The sequence below is a fragment of the Eptesicus fuscus genome, chromosome 3, assembly GCF_027574615.1.
Source record: "Eptesicus fuscus isolate TK198812 chromosome 3, DD_ASM_mEF_20220401, whole genome shotgun sequence".
In the NCBI taxonomy this organism is placed as follows: domain Eukaryota; kingdom Metazoa; phylum Chordata; class Mammalia; order Chiroptera; family Vespertilionidae; genus Eptesicus; species Eptesicus fuscus.
The window spans coordinates 55630535-55650477 of record NC_072475.1 but is presented as its reverse complement, the minus strand read 5'-3'; the positions used below and the strand labels follow the sequence as shown (position 1 = coordinate 55650477).

At 53.4% G+C, this 19943-nt stretch overlaps 1 protein-coding gene across 2 annotated transcripts in view; it reads right to left on the bottom strand.

Moving 5' to 3' along the window:
* The window catches only part of ITGB5 (integrin subunit beta 5), a 116543-nt gene that overhangs the window by 21546 nt on the left and 75054 nt on the right, over positions 1 to 19943 (bottom strand). For both annotated transcript variants that reach the window (XM_008155507.3, XM_054713907.1), the window contains 2 exons: positions 17901 to 18035; positions 9381 to 9810 (listed from right to left, as the gene is read on the bottom strand). In XM_008155507.3, coding sequence (XP_008153729.2) covers positions 9381 to 9810; positions 17901 to 18035 — 565 coding nt within the window. The remainder of the gene's footprint in view (positions 1 to 9380; positions 9811 to 17900; positions 18036 to 19943) is intronic.

Here is a 19943-nt window from a genome sequence, read left to right as displayed (position 1 = left end):
GGTTCAAAGAAGTCTGTAAACAACTGAGTGGGACGAACCGTCGTCCTCAGAGGACCCTGAGAATGCTGACTCAGAGAGGAAAACAGAAGGCCTGCGGCCAAAAGAAACAGAGCTACTTCAGATTGACACTGATTTTGGCTAAACCTGCCCCATCTGCCTGGCAGGCACTTCTGGGGAAATGCCAACCACACCTGAGGAGTCATGAATTCATGTGAGGGTTTCTATTTCCAACCTGGAACACCGTCACCCTGTTGTGGTTGGTGAGCAGTTGCCATATTCCACCCTCAGCTGGCCGCTGCTCGGAGCCTGGCGCAGGATCTCCAGGATGGGGCAGGTTTGGAACGTCACATGAGTGGGCCACACTGACGCTTGGGCTGAGGAGTCCGGCCAAGCCATGAGATGGCAGGAAGCAGCCGCCCAGAAGACAGCCCCCGGCCCCCGAGGGTTAAGGGAGGTGGGCTTTTCCTGGGTCAAGGCTTTGGGCCCCCCTCACTGAGGAGTGCTGCCAGCATGCCAACCTCTCAGCCACAACCTCCCCCGCGGTCGGGTCAGTGACTGCCACATCCATCTCCTGGGAGAGGAAGGACAACTCAATGAGATCATCCTGTCGAGAGTGTTTTATAGGTGAACACAGGCCAACGAAGGTTCATTTAAGGAAAGTGGGGTCAGTATAATCAATAACAAAGCCAGGCACCCGCTGAACACTAAGAGCAACACTCGTACTTTTCATTAAATAAGAATCATGGGTCGGGGACCTCAGCCGGTCCCTTGGTCCATGTGTGTCCTTCAGCCTGGCCCACTGTGTCTGATATATTCTTTTTAAAAAAAATATATATTTTATTGATTTTTTACAGAGAGGAAGGGAGAGGGATAGAGAGTTAGAAACATCGATGAGAGAGAAACATCGATCAGCTGCCTCCTGCACACCCCCTACTGAGGATGTGCCCGCAACCAAGGTAAATGGCTCTGACCGGAATCGAACCCGGGGACCCTTCAGTCCGCAGGCCGACACTCTATCCACTGAGCCAAACCGGTTAGGGCTGATATATTCTTATGTAGCCCAGAGACACCCACTTAGGAAAACAGAGACTAAATGTTTCCTAAAATGCTGACCAAAATAAAGAGCACTTATTAGATAAGACTTGGAAAATGTGGGCTACATGCTTGGCTGGTAGCAGGGACGGCTGAACTCGTAATCCAGATATTTGGGAAGGGTCTCAGCTAATCAAAATTAGTAAAATTAGATAGAAGTTAGGGCGCTATTATTTGCAAGGCTCTCCTTGTCTGAATCTATAATCAAGAATCGCAAGGAGCTTTAGTCTAGATTCTGGGCCTCATTTTCCCCAAATGTGAACAGTCAAAGCAGGTACTACACGGCTGACCCACTGTGTGTGATTGGTGGCGTTACAAAAGGCATGAGGTGCACATCATCCCACTATTAGTGCTTGCTCATGATGAATGCGAAATACTACCAAATTAGCCTCAGTTTGTTTCCCAGGAAAGAAAAGGGATATTAAAATAGATTCTCCTTGTATTATTATATTCGCCTATTGCTGAAGACCAACATAGTGGTCTTCAGCATACCAACCTGGGAAGTACATTCTTTAGCTTGGGGACAGTGGAGTCACTTGATCAAGACTTTTGGGGGTAGTGGTTGTGGGCTGGGGTGATAGGCGGCCCCCTCCTGTGGGTCAAAGGGCAACAGGCTGGGCTCAGGAAGGTGCCCGGGAGAGAAGAATCAAAACTTCCAGCAGGTCAGACTAGCTCAGAGCAACTTCCAGACACCCAGGAGCAGCTGGATCTGGGTGGAGCTCTTAGGTCAGAGTTCCGAGAGTCACAGACACTCACCCTGAAGGAAAACAGGGCTCCATCCAATGCCGCCCCACCCGGCCAGAGGCACTGAGCAGCAGAGGCTTGCAATCAATGATGTCACAGTTTCCAAAATCAAGAGCAAACTCAAAGTGGCGGCTCGACACCCAAGAAATGGAACCAAAAGGACCTTAGAAATAACTCTTTCAGTCACAGAGGTCTCCCATAGTTTTCAATTTAACTAAAAATTAAAGTTTTCCTAACATGTTCTTCTGTAATATCAAAAAGCTATCCCTGGCTGGATTTGCTCAGTGGTTAGAGCATCAGCCCACAGACCAAAGGGTTGCAAGTTCGATTCCTGGTCAAGGGCACGTACCTCAGTTGCAGGTTCCCCAGTCCCAGTAGGAGCGCAGGTGGGAGGCAACCAATCAATGTGTCTCTCTCACGTGGATGTTTCTCTCTCTCCCCCTCCTTCCTCCCTTCCATGTTCTCTAGAAATCAGTGGGAGGAAAAATATCCTCCAGTGAGGATTAAAAAAAGAAAGAAAGAAAAAGAAGGTATACCACCCAAATCTATACATGACATTCACATGTGTTCCTAGGATTTCCCTATGCTTTTGGAATTTCATTTTTCCTTCACAAGCCAAACTTCATGACCTTGAGGACCAGGCCTGAAGTTTAAAGGCATGCATCGAGTCCTCCTGCTCCCATACTTCCCTTTCCAAGTAGAGAGAGAAGGGCAGTGAGGTGAGATCCCATGCTTGGATTACTCCATTTTCACAATCACTGGCGAATTGTTGCATAAGATGTTTCTAAACAAGATCTGAGCAGTGAGGAAGGGCAGTAAGAAAACTCCGTTCCCAGAGCTAAGAGAGGAGCATGGAACGGGGCAGGTTCTCAAAGCGGCTTCCCAACACTTCCTGTCCCATATAAATCTGGATGGTGAGGGGAGAAGCTTAAAGGGTTCAGATCCTCATTCCTCAACCCCAGAAAGCTTCTGAGAAGTGGAAAATTCCAGGGAATTAAGAAATTAATTCAAGACCACAAGCAACTCCAACTCGGCACCCAAGGCACCCAGTCCCACTCGGCCTATGAGGGTTGCTCAATGAGCTCATGTGGACTGAGAAGAAAGCAGCACCCTACTGAAAACCAGGTGCCCCTCCGTGAGAGAGAGCATTGTTCCCATGTCTGTGGCTGCACTGGCTAAGATCAGAGACTTATTAAACTCGGGTTTTCCCAAAGAGCTCTCTCCAGTGACAAGCGGTGGCAGCTAGCTGACTCCAGCTCTGAGCAGCCTAGCGTGCCTGGTGCAGGTGACTGGTCTGAAAGATGCATTGTGTCCTTATATGATGGGGGGGCGCCCTACATTTTGGTTCCTTTTTGACTTTCAATTGAACTTGAGCAATGTCTGGATACAGATGTTATAGTTAGAGAAGTCCTAACCATGGGATACCCATTGAGAACTTCCAACACCAACATGCTTTAATGCCATGAATCTCTCTGGTGCTTATCTGTGTGTAAGAAAATGTTCTTCCGGGAAGGGGGTGGGCAGGTAATAGCATTTACACAATATCCCTGCCGGAGGTTTCACAGGAGGACCCTACTTGATGCTCATGATGACCCTCTGGGGCATCTGTCAGAGAGGGTCCCCGGAGAGTCTAAGGTCACAGGCAGAAGGGCACTGCCAGGCTTCGAATCCAGATGTGAACATGCCCTGGTCCTCAACCACTCTGTGAAATGCTCTCTGGTGGAAACATCTTGAATGGGTATATTATTCCTCATAATCATAGTCACTGAAGAATTCTGTCGCACGTTCTGCTCTCAGAGCCAGCGTATCCTCAGTCCTCCAAAATGGGATGTGAACCTCACGGCCTCTGCGGAGAGGTAGCGTTTACCCCCACCAGGTGAGGGCACCTGCTGGTGGCACATGCCTCTGAGGGAGAGGGGCACTTTATCTAGAAAAAACACCTATACTTTGCATCCTCATATTTACAAACAGCAGCTGGTAACCATGAACAAACTGAGCAGAGATTAATATTTGTGGGAAGAACTTTCTAGGCCTCCCACCTGGGGCACACAGTGGGAGCCATCCCACCAAGCAGCCCCTTTCCTGGGAAATAAAATATGTCAAATCTTGGCTCATTCGAAAGGTACTGTGGGAGTGGAGTCCTTTGCCATGGAGCCACCCTGGAGATGGTCCTGGAACAGGTCACTGACAAGACACGCACAGTGCCATGGAGTGACGGAGGCAGCTCTGCGCCATAGCCTCGGCAGTGGCCACCGGGCCGTGAAAATGGCATTTCTGAAGAAAACGGTACAAATATGGTGAGAAGTTCTTTCATAAACATATCGGGATAACTGTCGCCACAGGAAGTGTTTCATTGGCAAGAATCAAGAAGTCCAGAACCAGGCCACACTGTCAGAGGCACTTTTAACCGGGCAGGTCTCGCAGAACCTTGTGAGCCTTCTGGAAACCAGCACCCTGGCCCAGAGCGTAAGCTTAGGTGTCGGCTCTGCCGCTGGGACTGCCAACACTAGTGTCGCTGTGTAGTTCTCCCTTTTTTTTTTTTTTTTTTTTTAACGTTTGGGAGAGAACTGCAGATGCCTCTTGACCTGCCACATATTAAAGGGTATTATCTATATAATATATCTATATACTGGATAAACTGCCCAAATAGCCTGTTAGGTGCAGTAAAATATATGAGAATTTATTTAGATTTCTTGGGGGATCTCACAGTCACATCACCAAAGGGGTGCTGTTAGAAATTCTATATCCTACTTGATTTAAATTCTCTCAATATGTGAACCCCAAGAAGCAGGCTGACCATCAGCAAGTTACTCATTATACCCCAGTGCGGTCATTTTAAGTACAGACACTCAACCGTTTACCCTAAAGGAGTAACTCGAATCCCAGGAAATGCACTGTTTGGGTGCAGAAACCAGAAAAGAGCGACAAAGTCTGAGCAATAATATTTTATTGCAGTAAAAACAGCTTCCCATATTCTATCAGCAACACTTTATGAGGCTCAAGAGAACAGAAACCCGCCCGATGGCCCCTGGAGCTCGCTCTGCACACACAGGAACCGTCTGTGGACAGAACTCTTCTCCGAGTTCTGCTGCCTCCAGAAACCAGAGGGAGACACACCAGCCTGGCTGCCCACGCGTCCCCGTGACTGTGCCACAGAGCAATAGCATGGCTGTCCAATTGCTTCCAGGCCTTAGTCTGATCTGCCTCACTGCTAATTTTTATGGTGTGTGACCTCCTACAAACCCGTAACTGCTTGCATTTCTCCCTCGGTCCTGGCTCTGGGTGGGGGAGCTGGGGGGACGGACTCTAAGCCTCTCATAGACGGAAAGACCAGAGAGAAATGGAGGGAGTTGTCCCAGCAGTTCCGGCCCTGGCTCTACCTCCACCCCCATCTGAAGACAAACCACAACCGCAGTCCCCTTGCAGGATGGGCTGCAGGGCCCAGGGGTGAGGAAGACTGAGAGAACGCTGATGTCAGCTGCCCGGGAGTCTGAGTCAGCATCTTCAGGACCAAGTGGTTATTGGGAAACAGACTTCTCCCACAAAAACCCCAAATGGAGCAGCAGCCCAAGAGCTCAAAACCAACACGCACAACCCCAGAGTGGGAGCTCCAAGCCCTTGGCCACGGATGCAGAGGAACCGAGGAAGGGAGACCCTCCCACACCCGCTCACAGCCACCTTCGGTGGAGTTTGAGAGACAAGGAAGGAACGGAGAGCTGGGAGCTGCATGGATGCTCGAGGAGCCGCTGCCTGGGCGTGTTGTGAAGTCCTGCCCGGAGCTGGCTCGTTTCTGTGCTGCCTCAATAATCAAAACAACAGTGACCTCATTCCAGAAACTGCTTTCTTTCCCCAGGAGGACTTGGAAAGCTTTACGTCTCAACTCGTTGTTGCTTTAAAGTGAAGGGGGGAAGGAGGCTTGCCGGGGATGCGATGGAAAGCGTCAAAATGGCCTAGTCGACGATGGAGTAAAATAACTGAACTTCCGGCACTTCTTAGAATGTAACAGTATGGAGGGGAGCCGGGGAGGAGCAAGACACAAAACTGTACAAGGCCACAGACACACACTAACTTCGAGAAAAGTTCAGAAGGAAAAATACTAACTCTTAAAGCATGAGTGATGGGATTATGAATATCTTTCTTTCTCCTCTTCAGAACATTCCAGACCCCAGCAGGACCCCCCCACCTAACTAGTCATGCTCTTGACTGTGCACATGCGAACCAGTGAGGGTGACAGAAGTTCCTTATCTGGCTCACCAGGTGTCCCAATCAGTCCCGGTCACCAAGGAGACGGACGGCACAGTATGACCACACATCCTTCAACTTCCTGGTATTTTTCCGTTCTTTAAGAATGTGCATGGCGTTGCCAGTGTGGGGGAAAAGACACCCCATGCCAGCAATCTCGGGAGGTAGTGACTTGAAGCATCGTGCACGTGGGACCGGAAAGGCTTCTCGAACCTCCGTGTCTCCACCGCAGGGCTGCACGGAGGGAGCGGGGAGTGAGAGCACTGGGCTGGCAGACTGAAGGGCAAGACTAACTCGGAACTGTGCGTTCTGCAGCCAAAGAGCTGCACTTCCACTCAGCCACAGGCAAGACAATTCCTGCTTCCAAAGTGACGAGGTTTCACTACTGAGGCCACGCACTCCTCATCCAGCACCCGCCCTTCACCTCCAGCACGCAGCGCGGGGCCCATTCAGTCACATCTGAGAGGGAGAGGAGGCCTCTGTACGCATGGGATGGGCTGTTTCCTGCCAACCCCCAGGCCAGGCCCTGTATCTACGCCTTCTTCCATTCTCAACAATTCTCAAAACAATGCAGAAACGAGGGGTGTTGGCCTCGTTAGAGACAGCAGCGCTGAGTCCAGGACAGCCCGCGCAGTAGGCGGATAAACTGTGGGGACGGAGCGTGCATGTCACTGACTTGGAAGCCCTGGCTTCCCGGCAGCACAGACGCAGCAGCCTCTGGATGAGGACCTATCAGAGGATTATTTCTGGCTCCTGAGGGGAAAGGAGTGACGGTTCTGTGAAAATATTTGCTAAAATGTTTAAAAACAAAACAAACACTGCTGAAAGCCAACTGCAGACACTGCCAGGCTCCCTGGAGCTTTTATGGTAGCTGCTCAGGGACTGGAACTCCATCCCACCGCTGGGACTCCAGCCCTGCTGGGACTCCTAGGCAAGCCAGAGATTTACAGGGGGACTCGAGGGTGGGGGTGGGGAGAGGGTGCCTCCACCCCCGCAGGAGAGGGAAGCTGCCCCTCCCCCCCACATCAGCAACTGCGGCTCCCAGAGCTGTGTGGCACTGACTCTCAAGAGAGTCGGGGGTCAGCGCGCCCTCCTTTTGTGCCAGGCAATGAGCTAGGTGCTTCCTCTACATTCTCCTGTTGCTCAGAACAACTCTGTGCCCACGTGACCCAGCAGCGTGTGGTGTTACTGGAACCAGAGCCAGGTCTGCCTGATCCTAAGCATGTTTTCTGCTAACCCTGCCGGATCCAGCCAGTTACTCCAATCCATCATCCCTGGACGGGGAGAGAGTGGGCCCCTGCTGCATGTTCAGCACATCAAACCCTAACACTTCTGTGGCATTCCGGTGTCCTGCACTTTCTGGAGCAACTCCAACTTTGGAGCATGTTGGTCCCACTGCACCCATGGGTGCACTCAGGCGTGTCTCACGGTGTGGTCAGCCCTGGGAGGCCTCACTTGCCGACCCACATCTGTGCAGCCCTCAGCACTGGCTTCGTCCGCCCACAGGGACAGCTCATTTATATGCTGTGATTGGCTTCACGTATCTGTGCTTTATCTCCCCTGCTGCACTCTAAGTTCCTTTCAGAGCAACGCTTCCCAACTGGAAGCCTTTCTCGGGAAGGAATCCCGGAGACAAGAGAATACACACGGAATACACAACAGGACCCACAGCAGACGACACTACGGTCCCACCTACAGCTGTTCTGGTTCCTCTATGTGCAGTGGCCTCGTGTGGGATGGAATGGCCCTCCGGAGACATGACCCTACACCAGTGGTCGGCAAACTGCGGCTCGCGAGCCACATGCGGCTCTTTGGCCCCTTGAGTGTGGCTCTTCCACAAAATACCACGTGCGCGCGCACGGACAGTGCGATTGAAACTTCGTGGCCCATGCGCAGAAGTCGGTTTTCGGCTCTCAAAAGAAATTTCAATCGTCGTACTGTTGATATTTGGCTCTGTTGACTAATGAGTTTGCTGACTACTGCCCTACCCTATCTCATCAGCATACAACTCCCAGAATGGGAACTGCCCAATTGTAATCCCTCTGGAGTCCATGTAAAGTCCTATGCCCAGATTAAAAAACCCAAGTGCTCAAACATGACACAATAAAAACTTGGCTGGGTTGTACTTCAAACAAAATTTAAGAGCTCCAAATGTTGGTAGTCAAGTTAAAAACAAGCTCAACAGTGTAATGTGACTGTCGAACAGAAAAGTGAAGGTATCGCTACGATGTGTTGACGGGAGTGGCCTGGGCAGACCACAGGAAGCTAATGTCCCGCCGAGCCCCGGGCTGAGCCCCGTGACGCGGAAGGACAAATACCGCGCCCCCGTCTGGGAAGCACACGGCACAAAACGACAGGCCCTCCCGGAGCGGCCTGGAGGAGGGCAGAGAAACATAAAGACACTCCAGGTGTTTGACCGGCTGTCCCGTGGAGAGAGGATCTAGACTGTAAACCACTGGGGAAAAGTAATTGAGGAACAGTTTTTTGTTCAATATAAGAAGCTTTCAAACCACGTGGGAGGCAGAACATGGCCCCCCAAAGATGTCCATGGCCTCATCCCCGGAGCTGCGTCTGTGTGACCGGAAGTGGTAAAAGGGGCTTTGCAGCTACGATTAAGTCAAGGACCTGGGGGTGGGAGACTTTCCTGGATGACCCTTTCAGTGGGGAGGCAGGAGCGTCAGAGAGATGTGGCGTCCGCGGGCGCTGCACCGCTTGCTTTGGAAATGGAGGCGGGAGCTACAGGCCCAGGGATGCTGGTGGCTCCCAGGAACCAGGAAAGGCTGGGAGTGGGTTCTCCCCCAGGGCCGTTAGGAGGAGCGCAGCCCTGCCAACACCCGGACCGTAGTCCAGTGGCACCCATCTCGGACTTCTGACTTCCAGAACTGTAACAGAATAAACCTGTGTCGTCCTCAGCCACTAAGTCACTGGTAACTCGTTAAAGCAGCGATCAGAGATGAACGCGACAACCGACACGGGACTCACCACTACCAGCCGCAGTGAGCAATCAAGAAGAGGCGGAACATCTACCTGCCAGGAATGCTGTGCAGGCAAGTCCTGGGTGAGCCGTGACAAAGGCCTCCGACGCCGAGAGCCCACGACATGTGGCGGCGCCTTCTCCTGCTTTTGCATTTGACACGCTGGTCCCCGCCCCCCCGCCCCCCCGCCTGGTGGTGGGCAAGGCTTGCCCTGCTGCCTCCCAGGAGGACAGGGGTAGTAAGGTAAAGGCATGCTTTGGGGGATGTCCTCACAGCACCGGGGACTGGGCCTGCCTCAGAGCAGAAGCGCTCGCCCGGGGTGCCTACCTGAGCAGAGGACGCCTCTGTTCCTGGCACAGGAGAAGTTGTCGCACTCGCAGAAAGGCCCGTAGATCTTCCCGAACTCGCTCTCGAAGCAGGAGCACTGGCTGCAGCTGCACTGCCCGCGCCCGCTGCACAGCGGCTTGCCCTCCGCCTCGCGGCACAGGTTCTGGTGCCCGCTCGGGTTCTCCCCTTCCTGGCACTCGCACCTGCTGCCCAGGTAGCTGGGGTTGCACTCACACAGACCGCAGACGTAGGTGCCGTTCCCGCTGCACCGGGGGCTGTCCGGCTCCTGCCCCGCGCTGCAGCCACACCTGCAGTTGTAGGTGACCCCCACCTCCAGGCTGTCCCGGAACCCCACGGGCCGCAGGGTGAACGTGTGCTCCGCGTGTTTGCCCGGGCAGCTCCGCGCCTCCACCGACACTTCGAAGGATGCCTGGGCAGAAAGAAGAGAGGGGACATGGTGGGCACAGTGAGTCAGGGTATCTGCTTCGGCCTCCCATTCACCCAGGGCCCCGCCCAAGAGCGGTTGCTCTGAGGCCTCACGGGAGAGCTGTGCTACGCCCGGCCCTGTCCACGCACACGGCCCCGGAGGAAGAGGCCCAGGTCAGCAAGCTCCTGCACATTTGCCAGGCATGGTGCTTGGTCCTGAACGTTCGTGATCTCTTAATCCTCATGACTCTGAGGAAATGGCTTCCACAGGAAAGCAGAAAGACTCACGCAAGCGTTCTTTTCTCCCCTTTCTTTTCACCTATATCCTATCCTGTCTCCATCTCCATTCTGAAAATCTGCACCAGGCACTGCGTCACATGCTCCCTGAGCGCAGGGGCCCCGGGGTTCCACAGACCCCTCTGAAGAGAGGTTTCCTTCCTGCTGGAGAAGGGACATTAGGATACAGGGTCCCTCCCAGCATACCCGCCTCCTCCTCACAGCTGCATCTTTCATAATCAGCTCACTACCCTGAGGTCGTAAGGAAATCATGGCTGATGAAATGTGCTACAGACGTGGACAGACTATTTGTTAAAATATATTTTTATTGATTTTAGAGAGAGGAAGGAAGAGGGATAGAGAGATAGAGACAACAATGATGAGAAACATTGATTGGCTGCCTCCTGCACGCCCCCTCCTGGGGATTGAGCCTGCAACCCTCGCCTGTGCTCTGACTGGGAATCAAATGGTGATCTCCTGGTTGGTGGGTCAATCAATACTCAACCACTGAGTCACACCGGCAGGGCCAGACTGTTTCTTTTTAAACAAAGCATGTAAAGAAGCTTTGCTAACCCCTAAGCTGCTTGTGCGTTGCCCTGGAAACAGGCAGCAAGGTGGACCGAGCTGGCAGATGGCGGGAAAGATGCCTGTTCGCTGCCCACTCGGCTTCAATGGGAGGAAAGCGAGGGCACTGCTTGGTGTGATTCTCCCAGGAAGTAGAGCACGACTCTTTCACTCCCCTCCTCCCACTGAGAACAGAGCCATGTGTGGTTATATTCATCCAGCACTGCCCTCGGAGCAGGGCACTGTGGAAATCCAGACAGGGATCTGGCACACCCTGACCAAATGCCATCTGCAGTGCTTCTCCCTGAACAGTGGTGCTTCTCCCTGAACGGTGGTGCTTCTCCTCTGGACAGTGGTGCTTCTCCCTGAACGGTGGTGCTTCTCCTCTGGACGGTGGTGCTTCTCCTCTGGACGGTGGTGCTTCTCCCTGGACGGTGGTGCTTCTCCTCTGGACGGTGGTGCTTCTCCCTGAACGGTGGTGCTTCTCCTCTGGACGGTGGTGCTTCTCCCTGAACGGTGGTGCTTCTCCTCTGGACGGTGGTGCTTCTCCCTGAACGGTGGTGCTTCTCCTCTGGACGGTGGTGCTTCTCCCTGGACGGTGGTGCTTCTCCCTGGACGGTGGTGCTTCTCCTCTGGACGGTGGTGCTTCTCCCTGAACGGTGGTGCTTCTCCTCTGGACGGTGGTGCTTCTCCCTGAACGGTGGTGCTTCTCCTCTGGACGGTGGTGCTTCTCCCTGGACGGTGGTGCTTCTCCCTGGACGGTGGTGCTTCTCCTCTGGACGGTGGTGCTTCTCCTCTGAACGGTGGTGCTTCTCCCTGGACGGTGGTGCTTCTCCCTGGACGGTGGTGCTTCTCCCTGAACGGTGGTGCTTCTCCCTGAACGGCGGTGCTTCTCCGTGAACGGTGGTGCTTCTCCTCCGGACGGTGGTGCTTCTCCTCCGGACGGTGGTGCTTCTCCCTGAACGGTGGGCTTCTCCCTGAACGGTGGTGCTTCTCCTCTGGACGGTGGTGCTTCTCCCTGGACGGTGGTGCTTCTCCCTGGACGGTGGTGCTTCTCCTCTGGACGGTGGTGCTTCTCCCTGAACGGTGGTGCTTCTCCGTGAACGGTGGTGCTTCTCCTCCGGACGGTGGTGCTTCTCCTCCGGACGGTGGTGCTTCTCCCTGAACGGTGGGCTTCTCCCTGAACGGTGGTGCTTCTCCTCTGGACGGTGGTGCTTCTCCCTGGACGGTGGTGCTTCTCCCTGAACGGTGGTGCTTCTCCTCTGGACGGTGGTGCTTCTCCCTGAACGGTGGTGCTTCTCCTCTGGACGGTGGTGCTTCTCCCTGGACGGTGGTGCTTCTCCTCTGGACGGTGGTGCTTCTCCCTGGACGGTGGTGCTTCTCCCTGGACGGTGGTGCTTCTCCTCTGGACGGTGGTGCTTCTCCTCTGAACGGTGGTGCTTCTCCCTGGACGGTGGTGCTTCTCCCTGGACGGTGGTGCTTCTCCCTGAACGGTGGTGCTTCTCCCTGAACGGCGGTGCTTCTCCGTGAACGGTGGTGCTTCTCCTCCGGACGGTGGTGCTTCTCCTCCGGACGGTGGTGCTTCTCCCTGAACGGTGGGCTTCTCCCTGAACGGTGGTGCTTCTCCTCTGGACGGTGGTGCTTCTCCCTGGACGGTGGTGCTTCTCCCTGGACGGTGGTGCTTCTCCTCTGGACGGTGGTGCTTCTCCCTGAACGGTGGTGCTTCTCCGTGAACGGTGGTGCTTCTCCTCCGGACGGTGGTGCTTCTCCTCCGGACGGTGGTGCTTCTCCCTGAACGGTGGGCTTCTCCCTGAACGGTGGTGCTTCTCCTCTGGACGGTGGTGCTTCTCCCTGGACGGTGGTGCTTCTCCCTGAACGGTGGTGCTTCTCCTCTGGACGGTGGTGCTTCTCCCTGAACGGTGGTGCTTCTCCTCTGGACGGTGGTGCTTCTCCCTGGACGGTGGTGCTTCTCCTCTGGACGGTGGTGCTTCTCCCTGGACGGTGGTGCTTCTCCCTGAACGGTGGTGCTTCTCCCTGGACGGTGGTGCTTCTCCCTGAACGGTGGGGCTTCTCCTCTGGACGGTGGTGCTTCTCCCCTGGACGGTGGTGCTTCTCCTCTGGACGGTGGTGCTTCTCCCCTAAACGGTGGTGCTTCCTACACAGACAGAGGCCCGGGCCCACTCCAGAAACTGGCTCACCATGTCTGGCCCAGATGTCTTTATTTTCCAAGTCTCCTCAGATCATTCCGAAGCTCAAATGGGTTAGCAATCACCTTTGATGATTGTTATCCTTAATTCTATTATTTGGGCTGAAATACAGCTGAGTTTTAAAAAGTCACCAATAACTTGCTTTACAGGGCACTCTTTAGGTAATGATGTGTACTTCTGGAGAACACGGAACGTATTTTTCTCTAAATGTTCTATAGATCCCTATGACTTTTGGATCTTGACTAATTCTAAAAAGCTTCCTTTCAGATACTGTGACATCTAGGGACACCCGGGAGAAGGGGTGAGGGTGGGGGTGTGAGAGACTGAAGAGGAAGACAGACCCAGCTGTCTAGGTCCTGGAGAGAGTCCTGCTGGGCAGCAAGCCACGGCTTCGGGGAACTCACAGCAGACGCCCAGGAGTCAGCATTAGCCAAAGGGGGTCACAGGAGATGACAGTGAGCGGAGGACCATGACCAGGAGCCAGGGTCAGAGGACTCTGGGAAAGCAAGCCAAGTGCAGACTGGGGAGTAGCCCACCCTCCATGTCTGTGTGTGGGGAGGAGGGGGGGAAAGGGGGGAAAGGGCGGGAAGAGACAAAAAGAGAGACTGACAAAAGCAAGTTCAGGACTAAGTTCCAAGGCCCTGAGGCACAGTAACAAGATGGGGACTCAGCGTGCAGTGAAATCTGCCTTATGACAACACACACTAACAGCTCCCAGGTGCCAAGCACCCACTGTGCAGCCACTTCCACGAGCAGTTCACTCACATGCCCTAGAAGGAGACATTCTCATTTACCAGAGGTAAAATGGGGTCTCCCAGCTGGGGAGGGTTGGGCCTGTGCTCTCCTTGGCATGGTACCTCCCGGAAGTGGGAATGAGACAGGTGCCCAGTGTCCACGTCTGGGTACAGAGGGAGAGGCAGCCTGGCTCACTGTGGAGACTAGAGGGTGACCCCCCAGGGCCAGAGGCTCCTCCAAACCTTCCTGCCTGGCTCAGGGTGACCCGGGGCCTGCAGGTGAGAAGGGAGGGGAGACCGCGCCCAGCCGAAGCCTCCCCGGGGACATGGAGCATGCGGAGGTGGACTCCCCTCTTCCGAAGCTTGCTCGGGGAGAAGCTGTGACTTGCTCCGTGGCCTGCTCCCCAGGGCTGCGCTTTGCTGCACGTATTACATGAAAAGCCCTGCCCCCAACGGCATCTGTGGGTCAGAAGTGGAATAAACCACAAAGGAGCGACCTGGACCAACAGCCAGAGGCATTTAATTACTGAGACTGGGGGAGTGTCCATCTGTGCGCGTCACCTCCCCCAGGAAATCTTGCCTGTGTCACGGGGCACGGTGGCAAGAGGGGGAGAGAGAGAGAGAGAGAGAATGAAATGCTGATGTGTCTGTGTTTGCTGGGAGTGAGTGAGAGGTGAGGGGAGCCCCCAAATCAGCGCTAGCAGCTGATCACCCAGGATTTAGAAAAGCTCCCACCCTGGCTGCCTGGCTGGGGAGCACGGGGGACCCAGCTTTCAAGCAGGTCCAGTGGCCTTCGTGCAGCCGGCCCCCCGATGACCACGGAACGGCTGCTCCAGCCCCGGGTCCGGCTGGGCACAGGAGTGCCATAAAAGCACTCGGGAGCAGCAAGTAAACCTGTTCTGCGACCCTCCCTTTCAGAGCCCATTTCCCTACGGGAGCAGGAAAGAAACCGGAGTCGGGCAGGCGCCTTCCCTGGTTATTACGGCTTCCAACTGGCACGGAAGGCTCCCAGTTCCTGGACTCCCCATTCTCCCACGCGGAGACGGGAGAGGAAGGTCAGGGACAGAGCAGCCCTCCCTCCCGCCCCGGCCCTGTTATTCAGCCCTCATTGGGATGCTCCTGGCTCCTCAGCAGGGCGGCCGGTCTGACCCACTCTTTCAAACGGGCCACCCAGCCCCCACCCCAAACCCACCCACCCAGGGCTGCCCGGTGCCAAGCCCACCAGAGCACAGGGAAACAAAGTGCCGGGTGGGCACAGGGTACAAAGCCCAGAGGAGGGACAGGAACGGGACGCGGCGGGCAGCTCACTGGGTCCTTTGTGCTGGGCGTTAGTGCTCGCCGCACAGGCCGCCCGCATGCTGCTTTGTCAAGGCCAGTCCATGAGAAAACCGGCTCCCAGGGCTGGGCCTGTCAGTCAGTCCTGGCTGGTGTCGGGATGAGGGGAGGAACACGAGGGGGAGATCCGAAGTCACTGGAGAAGAGAACCTCATTGGCCTGGGGGCTTTCAAGGTCTTATTCATGTAATATTTCTCTTTGAGGACATCCTTGTCCCTCACCCCTGCCACCTCTCTGCTTTTGCCCGGACACAGTCACCACAGGAAGCAGAGGGAGCCGTAAAGCCCCCGCCGCGGTATTGGGCGCATTGCAAATTCCCACGAGACGGTAACTCGTGTTATTCCCTCCACGATGAGGAGGCAAGGACTAGTGAGAATAGCTGGTCCGGAGTGAAAAGACCGCGGTTTGAGTTGCAAGTCCACTGCGTGTTAGCTGGGCGGTCTTGGGCAGGTCATCACACCCCCGAATCTCGGCTGCCGGCAGCAACGGGGGCAGCACCCGATCCCCACCTGAGCCGCAGGTGTGTGGAAGGAGTGTAAAGTCACTCCATCAACTGGGGTCCCTGAGTGGAGGCCCAGTTCTTTGTCATCATACTTTGCTCTGAGACGAGCCCTTTGAAATCGGTACGACACAGAGCAGAATCGCGGGCACCCAGAGGCCCGCCCGGTAAAGGTGATGACAGAGAGCCCTGGCTTTGAACGCTCACTTTGCTACTTACTGGCTGTGGTGCGCTGAGCAATTAATTCGATTCTTTGTGCCTCAGTGTCTCTCATCTGTCAACATGATAACGTTGTCTCCCTCCCAGGGCAGTTATTTGACTTATGCACAAGGATGCCATTAGAAATTGCCAAGAGCCTTCCTGAGTGAACCAGGCGTCCGTGTGCCGCGTGGCCTCACCCTTCCTCTGCTCCTTTGCGTTGGTTCTCCAGGTAAAGGGCCCCGTTTGGGTGGTTCTGACACATCATTCCTTAGCTTTCCTGACGCACTGCACCCAATATTCCACCCACAGATCTATAAAACTCACATGTTTGGGTTTTGTTGTTGTTGTTGTTGTTATTTCTACCTCTTTCCATTTTCCACAAGTATCTCTTTAGACCAGCGGTCACCAACCGGTGGTCCGCGGACCACTGGTGGTCTGTGAGGTCCGAAAGGTTGGCGACCGCTGCTATAGGCCCTGTGACTACGAGGCTTTTGTGTGTGGGTTTTTTTTAATTATCTGGATTAATTACCCAATTTATCAAAATAACATAAATACAGGGTGTCCCCCAAAAAATGTATACACACTTTAATAGCTGATAGCTCAATTTTGAAAATGAAATGTATTTTAATAAACACTGCTTGTATAATTATTCAAAGTGTGTGTATACATTTTTGAGATACCATATATGTTGCTAAATTTGACCAGCATTAAAAATAAAATTTTAGGGGGGGTGGGAGTGGCTGGGGAGGGGTCGATGGAGGAAAAAAGAGACATATGTAATACTTTAAACAATAAAAAAATAAATTTTATTGGAAGTGCCTCTTTGATTATGAGGCTTTTGCCACCCCAATAGTTCACGTATATGTGAAATAATAATCCTTTTTTTGCTAAATAAGACAGGGATCAGTATCAATTCTATTCTTATTTTTTATTTATATAGATTAAAGCACTCCCTCCAAAAAACTTATTCACATAAATAGGAAGATGGGAATAGAAGTTTTGTTACAGCAACATCATCCTATTCCTGAATGCCCTCTGAGGTAATGCCATAAATAATCATTTTTAATGATATATCTGACAACTTGAGGAGGCCCTCTTTCACTTTTTCTTTTCTTCTTTCTTTCTTTCCTTTTTTTTTCTTTTTTTTTTTTTAGCAAAGATGCTTGAGGAAAAACCCGCCTTCGAAAAAGATTTGTTACCCAGTCCCTCAAAGGATAACCTTGAGTTATTCTTTCGGTGGGGCAAGGCACCGTGGTCATGTTTACAATGGATGAGGGGTAAGCCCGTGTGCTGTAAAGTGGATGAAGGGCAGTTGTGAAAGGGGAGGGAGGAAAGGATCAATTATGGAATGTGAGAAACCCGGAAGACTGCGGTGTAACCAGCCATGCCCTCTCCCTACGTCTTTCTGAGCTGTTTCCTAGAGTCCACGCTGCCTGCCTGAGCCCAGTGCTCCGTCTGTGTCCTCATCACCCGTCTAGCCTCCCTCGAGTCCTTGGTTTGGCACACAGATACACATCTTGACATACAATGCTTCTTCCCCATCACTCAGTCATATCCACTTAGTGCACACAAGGCCTCCATGCCCTCTGCTCTGTAAAGTTATCCATTCCATTTCACCAAACAGAAGAGGTGAGTGGATTTCTTCATATTTTACAGAAGGGAAAAGTGAGGGTCCGATTATCCAAAGCATAGAGTGAGCTGTAGAAGACTAGGAATGAGGCCAGGTCTCTCAGATCCCTGCCCATATTCTTCCACCTGGTTTCATCCCTGCCCACTGGAAATAATAATGATGTAAAACACCTACGGCACAATGTCAACTGAGGAAGACAGGGCTCAATGTACTGAGGTCATCTATTGACTGGGCTTTTTTATTTATTTTATTTTTTTATTTATTTTTAGAGACAGGAAGGGAAAGGGAGAGGGAAACATCTATGAGAGAGCAAAACATTGCTTGGCTGCCTCCTGCATGCCCCCTATAGGGATGGAGCCTAAAACCCAGGCATGGGACCTGACCAGGAATCCAACCAGCAACCTTTCAGTGCACAGGACGATGCCCAACCGAGCCACACTGGCCAGGGCTTGACGGGGCTTCTAAACAGATCCACCTGGAACCTTAAAGATGACAACACAGAGCAGACTTAGGAAACCCCGCCCTGCCATGAGGAAGACAGAATGCAAAATCCTAAAAGAATCTGATAAGTCACAAAAGTCATCAGAAGCCAAAGAATGATGGTCAGTGCTAAATGTGCCATATAAACGGAGAGGGGCGAGAACTCACCGTGTCCCCGATCTTCAGGCCCTCACACTTCCTCTGGTCAGGGTAGGACACGCCGTCCTGGCAGGTGGCGGTGAAGAAGAGGTTAAGGTCTTCCGGCTGATCCCAGACTGACAGCTCCACCTTAGACCGGATGCTCTGAACGGAGAGAGAAGATGAGGCCCAAACCACTTAGCAATGGCCAGGATGCTCTCCGGCCACAATGGCTCTCTGATGTCCGCATGGCTTCCTCTCACTCAGCTAAGAGTCAGTGGGCTCCTTTCGGTGACCTTTCTCTCCACACCCTCAGACGGATCTAGCTAAGGTCTGCCTGAGGTCTCCTCCGGGAGCTCGGAAATGTTGGTCATGGTCCACCTGCCATACGATATTATCTGCTTCCAGGAGTGATGCTCCATCCTGCCTGCCTCTCCAGCCACCTCTCATCCCACCCTCAGTTTCAGACATGCAGCTCCTCAAACCCTCCAATCCCGCCCTGTGCTCTCCAAACTGTGGGCCTTCACACATGGAATAACATTCCTCTGCTCAATGGCTCCTCTCCTCTCTTCCCCTGGCTGGCTCCTCCTCTTCCTTCAGAATCAGTTCAGCAGGCACTTTCCCCTGGAACCGTATTGTTCTCCAGGCCCACACCCCTCCCCCATCAGATGAGAGCCGCTTGCACAAGGCTGAACGACATTATCAGAGAATAACAGCTTCTGTGTGAATGTTCTCAAGACAGTGAATGGAATGAAAATCAAGCCAAGATTTCCCATCAGAATAGAAGAAAGAAAGAAAAAAAGACGGAAAACATCAAGTGTTAGAAAGGTGCGGAGCAACTGAGGCCCTCACACCCTGCTGGTGGGAGTGTCAATTGGCACAGCCTTTGAGAAAGCCTTTTGGCAGCATCTACTCAAGCTCAGGCCAACCTTAGACCTGCCAATTCACCCAAGGGTTATACGCAACAGAGACATGTACTAACCAGAAGATATGTACAAGAACGTTTATAGCAACACTGTCCATAATAGCGACCCAAATGCCTATCCACAGAATAGGTTTTACTTTTAAATCGGGGCGTGTTCACATAATACCACACAGCACTGAGAATGGGTGAAATATTCATCTCACGACACAGATGAATCTCACAAATCTAACAATGCCTGAAAGAAGCCAGACACAAATGGCCTATCCTATCTAATAAAGAGGGAATATGCTAATTGACCCTCACACCATTGCAAAGATGGTGGCGCCCACAGCCAATAAGGAGGGAATATGCTAATTGACTGTCATGCCCTCAAAGATGGCGGTGCCCAGTCCCCTCAGTTCCCCAGCCGCCTAGGGCTGGCCCGAGGCACAGGAAAGCCTCAGATGCCGGATGCCCAGCCACCCAGGGCTGGCCCGAGGGACGACCAAACGACTGAACAAGCAGGCTGTGTGGGGGCCGTGAGGGGCAACCAGGCTGGCGGGGGGGGGGGCATTTGGGGGCAAACAGGCTGGCAGGGGGGGTGGTAAGAGGTGATCAGGCCAGCAGGGGGCGGGGCACTTGGGGGCAACCAGGCCAGCAGGGGGGAAGTTGGGGGCTATTAGGCTGGCGGGGGGGGCAGTTAGGAGCAATCAGGCCAGTGGGGGGACAGTTGGGGGCGACTAGGCTGGTGGGGGGGGGGCAGTTAGAGACAATCAGGCCGGCACGCAGAGGCAGTGAGGGGCAATCAGGCCAGCAGAGGGCAGGCAGTTAGGGGCAACCAGGCAGGCAGGCAGGTGAGCGATTAGAAGTCAGCGGTCCAGGATTGTGAGAGGGTGCAGGCTGGGCTGAGGAGACCCCCCCGCTCCATGCATGAATTTCGTACACCAGGCCTCTAGCACTATATGATTCTATTTACATGAAATTCAAAACAGGCAAAAATAATGGTTGCCCTTGGGGGACAGTAATGGTGGTGGGGGGTTGGGGGCAGGATAGGGACTTCTGGGTGCTAATAATATTCTGCGGTGATTTTTTTAGCCAGGTGCTGGATACTCAGGTGTATTTAGATTGTGAAACAGTTGAACAAATTTTCTGTCCGTTAGTTTAGAAAA